Source organism: Puma concolor, chromosome E4, assembly GCF_028749965.1.
Source record: "Puma concolor isolate L17-30 chromosome E4, mPumCon1.1.hap2, whole genome shotgun sequence".
Classification (NCBI taxonomy): Eukaryota; Metazoa; Chordata; class Mammalia; order Carnivora; family Felidae; genus Puma; species Puma concolor.
Window position 1 is genome coordinate 15,969,867 of NC_141683.1, and position 17,227 is coordinate 15,987,093.

The window sequence follows — 17,227 nt, forward strand, 5'->3', positions numbered from 1 at the left end:
CATATCTCCATTATAAATAAATAAATAATCCTACCTTGTGCATATACATTGACCTTGTAGAACTTTGATTGCTGGTGAATACCTTCCCTAGAATCAAGTCATAAACTCAAAAGCCGAGATCGAAGCTTTGTGTTGATCAGTGTGGACATCACTGGATGCAGTGTGACCTTAGCTGTGATGCTGCCTCTTCTTCTCTAGGTTTTTCTTGCTCTCTAGTTCTAATTCTCTCATTTCACTTCATTTCTTTCCCAACTCCTATTACCAGCTATTTGCTATGTTCATAAACCCTACCTTTGCTTGGTCCGGCGCATTCTAAAATTAAGGTCAATATTATATTCCTAAATATGAAATCAAATTAGTGACCTACTTGTGTAATAGACTGGTTCATAATGATGAAAGAACTAAAATACAAACGAGATTAGATTCATAGAAACACTTCCTTCAAATCTTACTTTTAAAACTTGTTGGGGCGCCTGGGTGGCTCAGTCGGTTGAGCATCTGACTTGGCTCAGGTCGTGATCTCGTGGTTCGTGAGTTCAAGCCCCGCGTCGGGCCCTGGTGCTGACAGCTCGGAGCCTGGAGCCTGCTTTAGATTCTGTGTCCCCCTTTCTCACCACGTCACCCCTGCTTGTGCTCTGTCTCTCTGTGTCTTTCAAAAATGAATAAACATAAAAAAAATTTAAAAAAACCAAAAACTTGTTACAACACTTTTATTTTTAAGACTAGTGGCAGATGAAATCTTCTTGTTAGTTCAAAAGGCAATATTCTGGCTACTCCTATAAAACCACAATTTCTACATAAACATCTATTTCTTTGGAAACAGTGGATCTGACATTATAACTGTTACCACTCAGCATAGGTAATGGTGTGGTGTTTACATGAATCATGAAGAGGTTTGCAGTAAATAGGTAGTGAGAGCTATTGCCTGTTTCTTTTATGTGAATGACACATAAAATTAATTGCTTTGAAAGAATGTTTCCAAAATACATATTTATTGATATCTCTCGACCCCTATAGACATAATCCGTAAAGGTTTTGTGGGCTGTGTCAAGGATATGTATTTTATGAAGAATTATAATCCCTTTGCTATTTGGGAGCCTCTGATTTGGCAGAGTGCTGAAGAGCAAGTCAACGTGTATAACAGCTGGGAGGGATGCCCCACGTCACTACAGGAGGGAGCCCAGTTCCTAGGAACAGGTAAGTTTCCGAAAGAGACACCAGCAGTTGCTTAGCAGCTAGTTTCTATCCTTTGCACAATTTAATCCCTCCTGTCCGATTACTTTGACCTCTTATGAACCTAGTGTCACAGAAATAACTAGTTATGCCATGATACACATAAACATCTCCTCCAAGTCTGAATATGTAATATAAGTTGTAAGACTCATGGACATATATTCGTGTGTCAGATCTCTGTTACCCATGGCAATTCTTGGTTTATATTTGGTATTATCAAAAATATCTTTTGGTATGTCAGATGTTTTACTTAGAATGCAGTTTTACTTGGAAAGATGTTTTGGAAGTGTTATGTTTACCGGGTGAATCCACAAATATCTATTTATCCCATGGTATAGATGGACCATATTCTCGAGAGCAAAATGTCAGCTATGTAATGGGGTGCGTAGGTTAGTGAGGAGGAGCTGGAGGATGTCACGGCCATCCCTGCCATTGCTCGAGAGGCTGCTGCAGAAGCGAGGAGCAGTGTACCTGGCGTACCTCCCCAGCCCAGTCTCTGCCTGGCCGTCACCCAGGGTAAGGGGGTGGAAGGGAATATAGTGGCCTGGTGGATAGTACTTCAGATAAAAGCCCACCTCTGCCTCCTATGTTTATAACTAAGCTGGTTACTTATTCAGTTGCTTAAACCACCTTCAGTATAGAAAGATGAATAATATCCCAGTCTGTGCACTTTTCTGTTACTCTTTTCTCAACACTGTCATTATTCTGAATTTCTCTTAGTCAATGCAATTTCTTATTGTGAATTCTGATACAAAACAATAATAGTCTTAATTATATCCATGATTTAGAGAGTAAATTGCTTCCTCCTAAAATGTATATCAAGTTCATTCTGCTACTTCTGTACAAGTACAAGGGGGATTTCTCAACATTGATTTGCATCTTCTTTTGCGAGAGACTTACTCAATGACAGTGTTCGTCCTAGTCTTTGTTACACCTTCATAATGCTGGCGCTATTACTTTATACACACTGATATGTACATATTCTTTTCTTTAAAGGGTTTCTGGAACTTCAATCGCACATGTTTCATGGTGGAATGGATTTTGAGATTTCCTTGAAGTTCAGAACTGACCAATTGAATGGGTTGCTTCTTTTTGTTTACAACAAAGATGGACCTGATTTTCTTGCTGTATGTGTATAAATTTAGTTAAATTTACTTAAAAATATCAGGTATAACTTTGAGATAAATAAGGCATGTGTTAATATTTTGCTAAATTGGGGTTTCTCTTGAAATTCATTTTTGTTTTCCTCCCTCAAGTCATTTTTAGTTTTGGAGTCCTGTGAAACATTTTGTGCTCTAAGATCGTGATTTATTTTAAATGACAATTATTACTGTGAAACTTGTAATTTTAGCAAAGCAGAGTAGTTATGAGGAATTATGAAAATCCCACTTAGTTTCCCAACATATGAAAAATATTATGTCCTTTGTCATTTCTTATATAATGGTGTTAAAAACTACATACAATAAATGCTTCATATTACACACTCACACACACAAAGTATAAAAGTACAGTAAACATGAACCTACCACCCAATGCAAGAATTAAAATATCATTTTTTACATTTACTTATAGGGTCTCTCCTATCCCATTTTCCTATCCCCCTCTGGAGGTAATATGTAATTAGAATTTTGTGTTTATTATCCCCTTGCATGTAGCTGCAGGTTCAACAAAATGTATGAATGCCTGAAAATTCTTGTTTTTGACATTTATAAGAGTTGCATTATACTCTACCTTGAGGCAATTGTTTTTTGCACTCGACATTATTCCTGAGTCACTCATGTTCTCCATATAGGTATATATTTTCATGACTGTGTAATTTAGCTCTTCTGTCAATGACATACTGGTTGTTTCCGTGTTTTTGCTTTGGCAAACGGGCTGCTATGAACATTTTCATACATTTTTCTAAGTACAGTCAGCAAGTGTGATTACTTTTATTTGCCTTTAATCAGACAGTCAGAAATCATTGTCAAAAATAAGTATGTTATGGGGGCACCTGGGTGGCTCAGTCAGTTAAGCGGCCGACTTCAGCTCAGGTCATGATCTCGTGGTTCATGAGTTCGAGCCCCGCATCGGGCTCTGTGCTGACAGCTCAGAGCCTGGAGCCTGCTTCAGATTCTGTGTGTCCCTCTCTCTCTGCCCCTTGCCTGCTCATGCTCTGTCTCTCTCAAAAATAAATAAACATTAAAAAAAAAGTTTTAAAAAATAAGTATGTTATTAAAATGTAAGTTTTTAAAAAGTTATTTTAAAGAACTTACATAGACTCAGGGGAAAATTATGAACACCTTAATCTCATTGCTCATATCTAGGCAAATAAGTAGTAAAACACATGTGTTGGTGATTTTATGATTCTAGGATGTTTTCAGTTCATTGATTTTGTTCATTCCTAGATTATATAATGTCAAATTTGCTGCCCAGGTAAGTGGAAATATATCCCTTCATAGAATTTGTTATAATTTCATCTTATTTAAATTTTTTAAATTTTTTATTTATTTTTATCTTAAAGTTTATTTTTGACAGAGAGAGAGAGTGCGAGCATGAGCTAGGGAAAGGCAGAGAGAGAGGGAGACACAGAATCCAAAGCAGGCTTCAGGCTCTGAGGTGTCAGCACAGAGCCCAACTTGGGGCTCAAACCCAGGAACCATGAGATCATGACGTGGACCGAAGTTGGATGCTTAACCGACTGAGCCACCTAGGCACCCCTGAAGTGTAATCTTTCTTAACACAGGAATTTTGTGTCTTCTTTACAGTTCTATCTTCAGTGCCTAACTCTTTTTTTTTTCATTTCTTTTTTAATTTTTTAATTTTTTTTAATGTTTATTTTTGAGAAAGAGACAGAGCATAAGTTGAGAAAGGGCAGAAAGAGAGGGAGACACAGAATCTGAAGCAGGCTCTAGGCTCTGAGCTGTCAGCACAGAGCCCGATGAGGGGCTCAAACTCACGAACTGTGAGATCATGAGCTGAGCCGAAGTCAGATGCTTAACCAACTGAGCCACGCAGGTGCCCCTTCAGCCTAACTCTTGCAATTATTAAGTATTTGATAAACATTATTGGATGAATGAGTGACTGAACATGTGAATGAATTCATGTTATGGTGACTCTAAGCATTCCTTAAACATCTATCTGTGCATAAATCTTGGAGAGAATGCAGAGGTGTTTATCATTTGGCCTTTCCTCTCAAGGAGCACTTGCCTCTCTTGGAGGCTCACACATCCTGGTATACCCACATCCAGCCCTCCATCTTCCTCCATTCACTGACTTTGGAAATATAATGAATCCCCACCTTATTGAATAATGTTAATTTTAAGCTTTAATGAAATAAATCTTAATCAAAACATTTAGGCCAATATATATTGAGTGTCTGCTCTGTGTTAGGCTTTCTTTTAGCACTTCCAATACAGCTATAAAGGAAGCAGACATTCACAGAACTCACATTCTTCTCCTCTGTATCTGAGAACCTAGGCTTCTCACAGTTTATTCCTCAATAAGATTTTTTCCTGTTATCCTAAGTAGCTTCAACATACATGGCTATCTGGGGAACTTGATTAACTCAGAAAGTTTTTACTGCTAAACTCTTAAATCTCAAAATATAACATTTCTACTCTCTGAGCTCTCGTTCTCTCTTATTGAGTTCACAAAGACATTGAGACCATTGGCTATTAGACCACTTTCTGTTTAACTTACGTGCTCTGTTCCTTAGACACCATAATGCAGTTTTTCAACCATTTTTTCTGACAACACCCGCAACTTGTGTCTTCAATTCCACAACTCTGAGTCAATCAGTTTAGCCCCCTAGCTCTTCAGTTTCAATAGCCAGTTTACTGAACACTACAGGAGAACTAATACAGGTATGAAGACTGGTGACACACTGAGTTTTGAGGGTCCTAATTCTTTCATTCGACACTAGTTATTGTTTATAGGATTTGCTCATAGATTAAATGTAGAACATGAAAGAAAAAGAATGTCAGGACTGGAAAACACCACAACCTGAATGTCTTCAGATAGTCTCATTCTTATAATGGAAAGAAACATAATCTCCTCATCTTCCAAATTTTCAACCTACAACTTTTGTTTTTATGAGCCAAGTCTGGGTTTCACTCTCTCCTGACTCAGGAGGACAAATATATAATTACTATGATTCCAACCAAAGTTAATATTTCTACCTTTACTCTAAATTCTATCCCTTCTCCTGCAAGAGCTTGTGCTACAAATTTTCTCTTTTGTTAAGTTCCAGTGTTCCTTCCACATCGGCTCTTCTCCCTCTATATATAAAATGGTTGAGCCTCATTTATCTTAAGTATTTTTCCTTTTGACTTGGAAAACTCCTCTGTTGTATTTCCCTTCCCTTCAGAGTCTATTGCATTGAAAGCAACTACTCTGGTTATTTCCACTTATTTTTATATCACACCTTAGTCCTCAAACTACTGTAAATATGGTTCCTAGCCCTACCACATTCCACTGCAGAGTTTTCAAACTTGCCAGTGACCCCTGCATTTTCTAGTCTACGAGATAATTTTTCAGTCTTTATTTACTTGATCTTCCACTGTCATCTTTTTTTTCTTAAAATATTCTTCCCTACCGACTTTCCAAAATACTAGCTGCTCTTGATTTTCATTAAATCCTTGGCTTCTCCAAGAAGATTGTTGTTGACTTATAGAATTACATCTACTCTGCCTTCCCCTTGAAACGTTGGTCTTGCTGAGGACTCTTGCTTTGATACTAACTGGATGATCTCACTTATCCTTTCATAAACCTTGTCTATTTTACTGGCCTATCTTTATGTTCAACTGCCTCAAAAAAAAGTTTCTTCTGAATGTTTTATAGACATTTCAAACTCAGTGTGTTTAAAATTGACCTCATTCCTCACTGACAATGATAATACCAAGTCTTTCTTTCTATTGCTTTCCATATTGTGATGGTGGTAAAATACACCCAAACAAGAAAGAGCATGGATATCTTTGACTTACTCTTTATTCATTTAACACATTCAGCTGTTTGCCATGTCCTGCTGAGACTTAAAAAGCTGAGTTGCTTTTAAAAATACCTCTTTGACTGAGTTGTCACTGTCTTCACCATTGTTATCTTTATTTCAATGGTTCTTGTCATTTTTCTCACCACTGTAGTGATTCTCTAATAGGTTTCTCCAATTCCAGTCTAGCTTTCATTTCCAGTATGAACTTCCTGTGACCTAAAGGGTAGACTTTTAGCACAAGATAATAGTGGAAAGAATATAGCCTTTTGGAGGCAGGCAGACAAGAGAAAGATGAATATTTTTCCATATGACTCAAAATCCTCCAAAACCTTGTTTCTACATATCTGGCAAGACTCTTTCTAACCCATGCCCCCCTCCCCCCATCTGTGTATCTTTTGTATTACCTAATTTAGTCTTTTTTTCTAAACCTAATGAGCTCATACATGTCCTCATGCCATTGAACATGTTAATCTCCCTGTGTTGAAGGATTCTCCATGAATCTTACATACTTCCAAAAATATTAATTTAAACTTTTTCCAGTTCCCAAGGAACAAAATGTATATCCTTTCTTTGCTGTCATTGTACCCTATTCTTCTCTTGGTTATAGTATTACCCCAGATGTTTGCTATTGGAAAATGTGATTCTTGGGAACAGGTTCATAGAACATGGTGGGGGACTCAATATTTATTGAATGAATGGATAAATGACTGCTTATCCAATGTACTTCACAAAGATGAATTTACATAGAAAAAGTAATTTTTATCTGGAATTACTGAATTTCATTTGACATGACTGATCTCAAATTTTTAAGTATCCTATTTTTGCTGATGGGAGTTCTAACAAAATAAAAACATAGTAGATAAAATAATTGTCATGTAACATTTTGAAGGAAAACATATGGAGGCATTTCCTTTACCATGAAAATTTGGGTAAAATGTATTCATATTAGAAAATGGCACTTCATCTAAAAGAATACACATAGAAGCAATTATGTTAGTTAGAGATTTAGAATAATAAAAATGAAATATTGAATAAAAATCCATCTTACAAATTTGAAATTGAGTTCACCAACCAGTTAAAATAAGCTTAATCAGGCTTGACATTTCATTTTCTTATTGTCTTGTCATATTTTTCCCCCAAATTAAGTTGATATATGAAGTAGTATTTTCTCATTTTCTAAAAACTCAAGTAAAAATAGTGTCATAGTTCAAACTATTCTCTTCAGTCATTCAGTTACTTAATGCTAGGGTTGAATCTTTTACCTATGTTGCACCAAACAATAATAATAATAAAAGTTTTTGCCTACATAGTATCATATCACATTGTATGATCATTAATGGGTATGAATTTGACTTAATACAACAATCTTCACATCAATTATAAGCTTGCAGAGTACTCCATTATATGTTACTCCAGTCCTGCTTAGAATAAAGTGGAACATTTTTATAGAGTGCTTTCAGGGAAATTTGTTGCTTTTCTACAAGAAATTGACCTTCTGCTCTCTCCCAAACTGCCATTCTGCAGTCTTTTTATATGCCTATTTTCTTTTTTAATGTGAAATACAGATGGAACTGAAGAGTGGAATATTGAGCTTCCGGTTAAATACCAGTCTTACCTTTACACAAGTGGATCTATGGCTGGGACTGTCCTATTGTGATGGGAAGTGGAATAAAGTGATTATTAAAAAGAAAGGTTCCATCTTAACAGCAAGCATGAATGAACTGAGGGAGCGTGCATCACAGTCCAGAGCCCAGCCACTGATGGTGAATTCCCTGGTCTATGTGGGAGGAACCCCACAGGAGCTGCACGACTCTTTTAAATACCTGAGTCTGGAACAAGGTAAAGTCCATCTGAAAGAATTCCCAAATAAATACAGCCCTGGTATAAATACAGCAGGTTTTGGTGGGTTCATGTTTTAAGATACAACAACAGAATCAGGCTGAGAGCAATGCCTACCCATCCCTTTTTTGAAGAATTTTAAGCTTAAAAAAAAAATCACAGTGGTACCCGCATGGCTCAGTTGGCTAAATGTTTGACTTTTGATTTTGGCTCAGGTCATGATCTCACAGTTGGTGGGATAGAGCCCTGCATCAGGCTCTGCGCTGACAGCACGGAGCCTGCTTGGGATTCTCTCTTTCCCTCTGTCTCTGCCTCTCTCCCACTCACATACGTGCTCTCTCTCAAAATAAATTAAACCTAAAAAAATTTTAAAATCACAGAACATGTTTTTCAGATAGTTTTGTATGTTGCCCTTAAGAGTGTGCCCTCATACCTATTTATAATCAATATATTTATTCTAACTTGTCTTTAACATATACAATTATAATTTATATATATATTTCCTCATGTGTTTTCAAAGAAAACGCATGAGGCTCTGGTTCTTTCAAATACTGACCATTATCTGTATTCATAGATTAAAAAATAAACTAGGTTGGTGGGCACAGCTAAGAAAAATGGCATTAAATTTTACTGGGTTTTTTTCTGACATAACTGCTAATTGTCTCTGTGCATTTCCATGGAGCTCCCCCATAGCAAAGCACATGAAAGGGTGGGTTTAGTTGAATTTTAAACATGCTGGTGAAAAATATATATTTCATTTATTATTAATTACCTGAATGAAAGAAAAAGTGCATGAGTGCATGACTTATAACTAAAGCAAGCATTTAACTCATAAAAGGAATTTGAACATAATCAGAGAAATTTTTAATACAAAAAAGGCTACCAGTAGCTGAGTGCATTCTGTGTGCTAGGCATGGTTCTGAAAGCTTTACATGAAACTAAGTGGGCCATCTCTTCCTAACAAGCCCATGACTTAGGTACTATTATTTATACCCCCGTTTTACAGATGAGGAAACTAAAGAACAAAGTAACTTGCCCAAGGTCACATGGTTAGTAAGCAGATAGCAAGCCTTTCTGTCTCAGGCCAGCCTGGTGTCAAAATCCACTCTCCTTATTATAATCAAGGATTCCCTTTTATGGTCATTGGCCACTATTCCTTTGCTATAAATTGGGGAAAGCACAGAAACTTCTAGTTTGTGACTAAGCATGCTCCCATGTAGAAAATGTTCTCTACATATTTCAAAATCTATGTACTGTGAATGGTTAAAGTTTCCATGAAGCAGTCTTTGCCTATTTGGTAAGTACATAAAGATTTAAATGCCTTTGAATAGAAAATATATGGCAAGCTCTAAGGAGACTTTTAGAAGGGTACTAGTAAGGAGTTAATGAATATCTGGGGTGTAAGACAGTAATGACATTTTCCAGGCACTTAAGATGTAACAGCAGCTAAAAATATTACATTCATATAAGGGCTTCTGCTGGTTTTCAGGTTTCTGAGGTTAGAAAGAGCTTGAAAACCCTTTAGATGAGCCAGATTACTTGATCCTACTTACATCTAGGAAACAAATCCCCTGCATCTGTGGCCTTATACTCTCAAAGTACACAAAAACCCATTACTATGATGGGCATAGAGACATGGCGTTAGCCAAATTTTAACTGGAATTGTAAGACGATCATGATAGAAGCTTAACACATCAACATAAAAACCCAAAGGGGATAATTTAATCTGCACTATGACTAAGACTCTGATACTGAAAGATATTTTATTTATGGGTAATACTAAATTTTTATCATTGCAGTATCATACATATCAGTGGTTCTGAAGCCACTGGTAAAACATTGAAGTATAGTAGCTGGAACATAGTAAGAACTCAATAAAATTAGCTGTTATTATTATTACTATTCAAGATACATCGGAATCTCCTGGAAAGGTTATTAAAAATGCAGATTTTATGACCCTATTCCCAAAGATTCTGTCTCAGATGCTTTGAGTGATACTGATCTATATAACTGCATGTTTTATATAGTGATCAGGAGAATATTCACCATATGGGGGTGCTGCCTGTATGTAGTAAATTGCAATTAAAATTAATCATGTTCACTTACTGTATTTTTTTTAATCCACTCTCAAATGGTCTTAAAAGTGTTCTGTGCTTCTCAATTAGCACCTTTTGGCAGAGGCTCTATTTTGTGGTCATATTAGCGCTATTTTTTTTCTTGTCCATTAATGTTGTAATCTTCCTTTGAATCAAATGCAAATTAACTTTCCTCTGTGGTATGGAAATGCTGGGCAGCCTAATTTGCTGAAGATGTATCACTTCAGAGCATGGGCATTTATCTTAGAACTACCACTCGGGACTGTCACTTACCTCCAGGTTGGGGGCGACAGGGCCATGGCACATGATATCACAGGTTATGCTCTACCCAAAGACCTGTGTGGAGAAGGGAGGAGAAGGGCTGAACGCACACAGAGGAGCTATGACTATGCTCTGCCATTTTCACTGAGTTCCACAGTTCTGACTATACACAGTGGTCACCACTTTCATATTCACGTTAGCATGACAGAGAGCAAATTCAGCTCTGCCAAGGCCTTCCTACCAGCCCAAGTGCCTCTGTGTTGGGTGGTGATTTGTCAGTGTAGAATTCTGGGCCACCTTTTAGTTATTTGGAGGCCTGGGGGTGGGGAGTCATTTCTGATTCTCGAAAGCAAGCAAAGGAGGCATCTCCTTTCCTCCCACTGCTAGGCCCTTTCCCCTCTTTCTATCCTAACATCCCAATTATATTTTGAAGGTAGTTGAAGAATATTTCTGGTGGAAATCGTTCTGATGGTGCAGAGTTGAAAGAACTGTGACTTGATTTGGCAAAACTGTCTGTCTGTTCTTACATAGCATGGTGAGGACCACACACTAGAACTCAGGTTCCTTCACCTCCAAGGCCTGAGGCCAGCACACCACTTCCTAAGGAGGATTAATACTTAGAAACCTCATCCAATACTCTCTGGACCTTTTTCCTTATCTCCAGAATGAAGGAAGACTACCTCGATGGCCTTTCCCAAATTTTAAAATTCCATTCCACGAATTAATTTTTTTTTAATAAAAAAATTGTTTTAATGTTTATTTTTGAGAAAGAGAGTGAGAGAGAGAGAGCGCGCACACACTAGTGGGAGAGGGGCAGAGAGAGAAGGAAACACAGAATCGGAAGCAGACTCCAGGCTCTGAGCTGTCAGCACAGAGTCTGATGTGAGGCCGGAGCTCATGGGCCAAGAGATCATGACCTTAGCCGAAGTCAGACCATTAAACAACTAAGTCACCCAGGTGCCCCACCATGAATGATTTTTTAAGACATTTCTTTTTTTATTCTTAACTCGTTAAATTGTAAAATATACATAAATGTTACCATCTTAGCCATTTAGCGCACAGTTCAGCAGCATTGAGTATATTTACGTTGTTGTGCGACCACCATCATCCGTCTCCAGCAGATTGTCCATCTTGTAAAACTGAAACTCTGTGCCCTTTAAACAATAATGGGACTGGGGGCGCCTGGGTGGCGCAGTCGGTTGGGCGTCCGACTTCAGCCAGGTCACGATCTCGCGGTCCGTGAGTTCGAGCCCCGCGTCAGGCTCTGGGCTGATGGCTCAGAGCCTGGAGCCTGTTTCCGATTCTGTGTCTCCCTCTCTCTCTGCCCCTCCCCTGTTCATGCTCTGTCTCTCTCTGTCCCAAAAATAAATAAACGTTGAAAAAAAAAATTAAAAAAAAAAAAAAAAAAAAAAAAAACAATAATGGGACTCTTCTGATAACAGCACTTCGATGTTTACCAGAGTTGCCTTTCCACTGTTTGCATTTTGTTGTTAGGGAAACCGGCGTAGAGAGAAGTTAGGTAACTGAGCTGTAAGCCATCAGAAAATCACTGCTGGTAGAGAAATCAGAATTCTTAACTTCTGAATTTTCAAGCAGATGCTTTTATATTGAACTTCATTGCTTTCATTTCCATTCACCCAACTTATGGAGTGTCTACTGTGTGTTCAAGATAGACTAGCAGTATTGATCAGTGGGGCCGAAAGGAACGTGAATAATAGCAAAGGCATTTAAAAGGAAATAGGCTGCAACTTAATGTGTTAGAAGACATAATAAGACATCATATAAATGCTGAAGAGAACAATATGGTCATTGTTACTATTAGCTTATTTTACTGTTAGGCGTTGCATTATGTTTTATTTTCTCTTCCTGCTGATGTGCTTTAATCTTGAAAAGAGCTAAGCATGTGTTTGGGGCCCTTCAAACTTGACAGTATTTTGTTCAGTAAGAGTCAGTGTGTGCTATCTCCAACCCAGTCTGTTCATCCCTTCTTTTACAATTTTGTACAGTTTTCTGTGCAGAATGCTGGCAAACCTATTGAGCTGATCTCTATTTACACAAAATAGCATGTAATTCAAAGCCATTGCTACTCCCTGGCTGACTGGATGCCCTATGGTTCTCTAACAAAAAAACCAGTGCATACTCCTAATCTATTCCTTCCACATTTCCTGTTAAACTTCACAGAACTACACTGCACTGTGGTCGTTCTAAAGTCAACTGGGTAGTGGGGTACCTGGGTGGCTCATTTGGTTAAGCGTCTGACTTTGGCTCAGGTCATGATCTCACGGTTCATGAGTTCGAGCCTCAGATCAGGCTGTCTGCTATCAATACAGAGAGTCAACTGGGTAGAACACATATTCCGAGAAACCTCCGGATGTTGCCGTTGCCAGAGCTGAATTTGCTCTCTGTGGTGCTAACGTGAATATAAAAGTGGTGACCATTGTGTGTAGTCAAAATTGTGGAACGCTGTGACAATAGTAGAGCATAGTAATAGTTCCTCTGTATGCTGTAACTGGGATTTAGTTCTCTAACTCTGGAAAGATTCTAACAGAATTCATACCAATATCTTAGCATTTCAGAATATACTGAAACGGTATTCTCCCTCTTGCTATCTTGCCTAACAATCCTCAAAGGGTATTTTCCCCCAGTGAGCTTGTTAAAATAATTGTGCTCCTTCAAATACTACTTTTGTTGCTTAAACAGTGCCTTATATATGTAACTGAATTTTCCAGAATTGAGGGACATGTGGCTAACCCTCTGCCATAAGGTCTAATTGCTGAAATTTTATTTCAAAAGAATAAAGAGAATGAGAAAATGTGGGCCTAAAGAAGTATAAGAAATACTTTCAATTGAATATATTCAGTTATAATTAGCAGCTTATATATTTTTTCAAGATAAATATAAATACTTCCTCGTGACAACTTAGCCTGGTAAAAAGCAGAAGGAGGCATAAAGGATTTCCCAAATGAGACTCAAAAGTTTAAAAAATTGTATCTACAGCAACCCCCACACCTCATCAAAATGTAATCCTGCAGAGGACAGAAATGATTGGTAATTAATGACTCAAGCCTTTTATGTGATATTAATTCTTTACTATTTGCTAGGTTTCGGTGGTTGCGTGAAGGATGTTAAATTTGCACGGGGTGCTGTCGTTAACTTGGCATCTGTGTCCAGCGGTGCTGTCAGAGTCAATCTGGATGGATGCCTATCAACTGACAGCGTTGGTAACTGCAGGGGAAATGACTCCATCCTGGTTTACCGGGGAAAAGAGCAGAGTGTTTATGATAGTGGTCTCCAGCCTTTTACAGGTAATGTGGACGTGCTCTAAATTAAACGTTACATGTCTCCCACTTGTCGCCTCTTCCCTCCCTGCCAGCCCACTACTAGTCCAGATGAGTAATATTTTCATGTGTCTACTTCTTATTTCCATTTAAGAATACCTGTATCGAGTGATAGCCTCTCACGAAGGAGGTTCTGTGTACAGTGATTGGAGTCGGGGACGTACAACAGGAGCAGGTAAATTTTATGTTAAAATGTGTATGTGCACACACATGCACATCTCTGTGCATACATGTTTGTGCATGTAAGAAAAAGAAGAGGGGCGCCTGGGTGGCTCAGTCGGTTAAGCGTCCGACTTCGGCTCAGGTCATGATCTCGTGGTCTGTGAGTTTGAGCCCCGCGTCGGGCTCTGTGCTGACCTCAGCCTGGAGCCTGTTTCAGATTCTGTGTCTCCCTCTCTCTCTGACCCTGCCCCGTTCATGCTCTGTCTCTCTGTGTCTCAAAAATAAATAAACGTTAAAAAAAAATTTAAAAAAAAGAGAAAGAAGAGACTATTATCCTGAAGCAAGTAGTATGTTTGTAATCTTATGAAAGAACATGCCTTGGTTTACAAATGTCAATGGCTAAGATGCTTAGGAGGTCAGTGCTTTTGATTTTTCAGTCATTTAGTAAGTGTTTGCTCAGGCTTGATTCTTTCCCCTTCCGATGCAGAAGGGAGGAGGTTCAAGTTGTCTTAAGGATCTAATAGGCCTGTATCTGTAGTGACATATCTATGGACAGGAAACTTACAGACTGCATAGAACCCAAGGAGCTAACGTCAGGATTAATTGCCATGGGTGGGAGGGAGTGGCACCCCCTCACCTCTCTCCCGCAGAGGGTACATTTGCAACCCAAACCCATTTGGAAGCAGATATGTCTTTTATCACATCATGACAGATGTTTGCCATGGTGGTGACTATTAGGGATCTTAGAATGACTCTCCCAGGGTAGAAACTGCTGATGGGTCCAAATTGTTTGAGTTAGAGGGAGGGAAAAAAACCCCAGAAGATAGTATATATTAGATCAAATCTCAGACAACCGACTTATAAGTGCTTTGTACTTCTCACAGTGACCACAACGTCTTTTCACATGATACCATCACAGGAAGGCATTCATTGCAAAAAGGTTTGCGAGGCAGTAGGCTTTTACCATTTTGAGTCAAATATTGGTCAGAGAGTCAAATAAATGTCTGTAAGACTGCCATTTATGTCTCTTGAAGGAAGTTTATCCTTAACAACTCCCCGTTTGTCTAAAGGTGTGTTTTTCACCAAGACGTTCTCTCATACTTATTATTAACCATGGGCTACTAATCCAGACACCTTTTGAGAAATCTTCTTAGTCTAGGATAACTAAATACTGAGATGGGCTACTAAGAATAATTTTCAAAGCTCTTTGCCTACAGATTTTCCAGAAGAGGACAACCTGACACTTTTCCAAGGTGATTTAAATTATCATCTATTTATAGGCAAGACAATGGGCCGAATAGTCTCTTAAAATCCTTTTCAACTTCAGAGCGTGGAGAAAGCTGTGATATAAAATATTCATTTGTTACTGGCCTGTCCTCTGCCCCTAGTTCACCTCCTCTGCTTTGTTAACAAATACACTCTAAAGCCGGCATTCAGTCTAAGTCAGCAACGTAAATAGGTATCTAGAAAGTGCATTGCTTACATGGCATAATAGTGCCCATTTTGAGTACCACAGAGAGAGCATGCAAATAGAGCTCTGAATTTATAGCAATGATCTGACCACAAAGTCTTATGCTATAAATTCATATTTATAATCTGACCACAACACTGAGCAGCTACATGCTCCCAAGGGTTGGAGAATAATTGCACTATTTAATTATTTTTGAGTCAGTTTTGCTCTGTCCCTTATGAGAAGGCCATCTGTTAGACGGCACCGTACTTTGCCCTGTACCACATTTCAGAACTAATAAAATCAACATCACTCCCGTTGTCCCTTTGCTGGCATGTTGATTGTGTGGCCTGTGTGTTTTCTGTAGGTGCCTGTGGTGTTTTAACTGCACAGACAGTGGTTCTCCACCTCTGTGCTTCTCTCCCTTGAAGCTGTTTCCCTTGAAGCTGTCCTGTTTTATTGGCCTGAACAGGAAAGTCAGAGAGGGAGGATATTTGATGTGGGAAAACCAGAATGATCCTCCATCGACAGGGCTCAGGAGTCCACGGGCAGCTAGAGCGGGCCTCTCATCCATCATCCTGCCATGGAGTTCCTTGGGTTTTTTCTCAGTGTTCCCAGAGCAGTTTTTTCATCAGTGATGAAGTTGTTACTGATCAGAACTGGAAAAATAGCTAATAAATAGTTAAAGGTTATGGATTTCTAAAGTTAGGGGACCCAGCTTGTGAGTGCGGTGTTGCAGTTCCTTTAAACATCCCCATTTTGTGTTCCTTTTTTTTTTTTTTTTTTTGAGATACTTGGAAGAAAACACTTTGAGCATTCTGAAAATGATTTTGTATAATCTCAAGGGTGCCAGCTCCTCTACCCCCTAAAATGCAATTAGGAATGTATCCTGTATATCGTATCTGATAGAATTTTGCTTTTTCAAAATTAATTTGAAAAACAATTGAATGTGGAAAATTAGATCAGACATCCAAGTACAATACAATCACATTTGTGATATTTTTTGGCTAATACATTGAAGATATAAAAGTGTCAAACCACGATGTATAATAACAGTCTAATTATCTTGCTTCAAAGGGGTACATCATTATATTGTTTGAACTTGTTATCTGCCTACCATCCACCTCCTTCTTTATGAGTGATGTTTAAAACATGTCTGGTACATTAAATGTTTTTGGAAAACCTGGACTACCCTCGAAAGAACGTTATGTCGATGGAGTTTTGATGGTTTTGAAATATCGCTTAAACTGAATGGCTCAAGATGTGCAGTCATATTAAATCAATGCTGAAAAGTTACAACTCTAATAAATTGTATTTATGCTAATGGTTGAGTCTGATTTACTGCAGCCATTAAAAGTGAAGAATAGGGGCGATAGTCTTCTCAGAATGGCCATTTCTCTGTTTTCTCTTTTATTCTTTCACAGCTCCACAAAGTGTGCCAACTCCCTCAAGAGTCCGCAGCATAAACGGATATAGCACTGAGGTGACCTGGGATGAACCTTTTGTGGTTAGAGGTGTAATTGAGAAGTACATTCTGCGGGCCTACAGTGAGGATGACCCCCGTTCACCCCGCATGCCCGCTGCCAGTTCCGAGTTTGTTAATACCAGCACCCTCACAGGTAAGGGTGATTCCGTAGGGAGTAGATTTTATTAATTTTCTTTTTGTTTTGATTTTTAATAACATTATTCAAGAATTTTTCCCCCAAATCATGAGTTATTCGTATATTTTTCCTGGTTAAAAACAGCAAGAACCATCTAATGAAATGGAAGCTTATATCTACCTAGGATGAGGAGGATAATCCGACAATGTTTATGGGCTCTTATGGATAGCTTCATCACAAGGTTGATATCCTGTCCTCCCTAAAAGATAAGGTCACAG

General features: G+C 38.4%; 1 protein-coding gene across 3 annotated transcripts in view; it reads left to right on the forward strand.

Annotated features, from left to right (window-relative positions):
- Positions 1-17,227, forward strand: part of USH2A (usherin) — a 734,839-nt gene that overhangs the window by 301,196 nt on the left and 416,416 nt on the right. For all 3 annotated transcript variants that reach the window (XM_025927811.2, XM_086694483.1, XM_086694484.1), the window contains exons 25-30: positions 1,018-1,197; positions 2,230-2,360; positions 7,768-8,041; positions 13,500-13,703; positions 13,831-13,911; positions 16,773-16,967. In XM_025927811.2, coding sequence (XP_025783596.2) covers positions 1,018-1,197; positions 2,230-2,360; positions 7,768-8,041; positions 13,500-13,703; positions 13,831-13,911; positions 16,773-16,967 — 1,065 coding nt within the window. The remainder of the gene's footprint in view (positions 1-1,017; positions 1,198-2,229; positions 2,361-7,767; positions 8,042-13,499; positions 13,704-13,830; positions 13,912-16,772; positions 16,968-17,227) is intronic.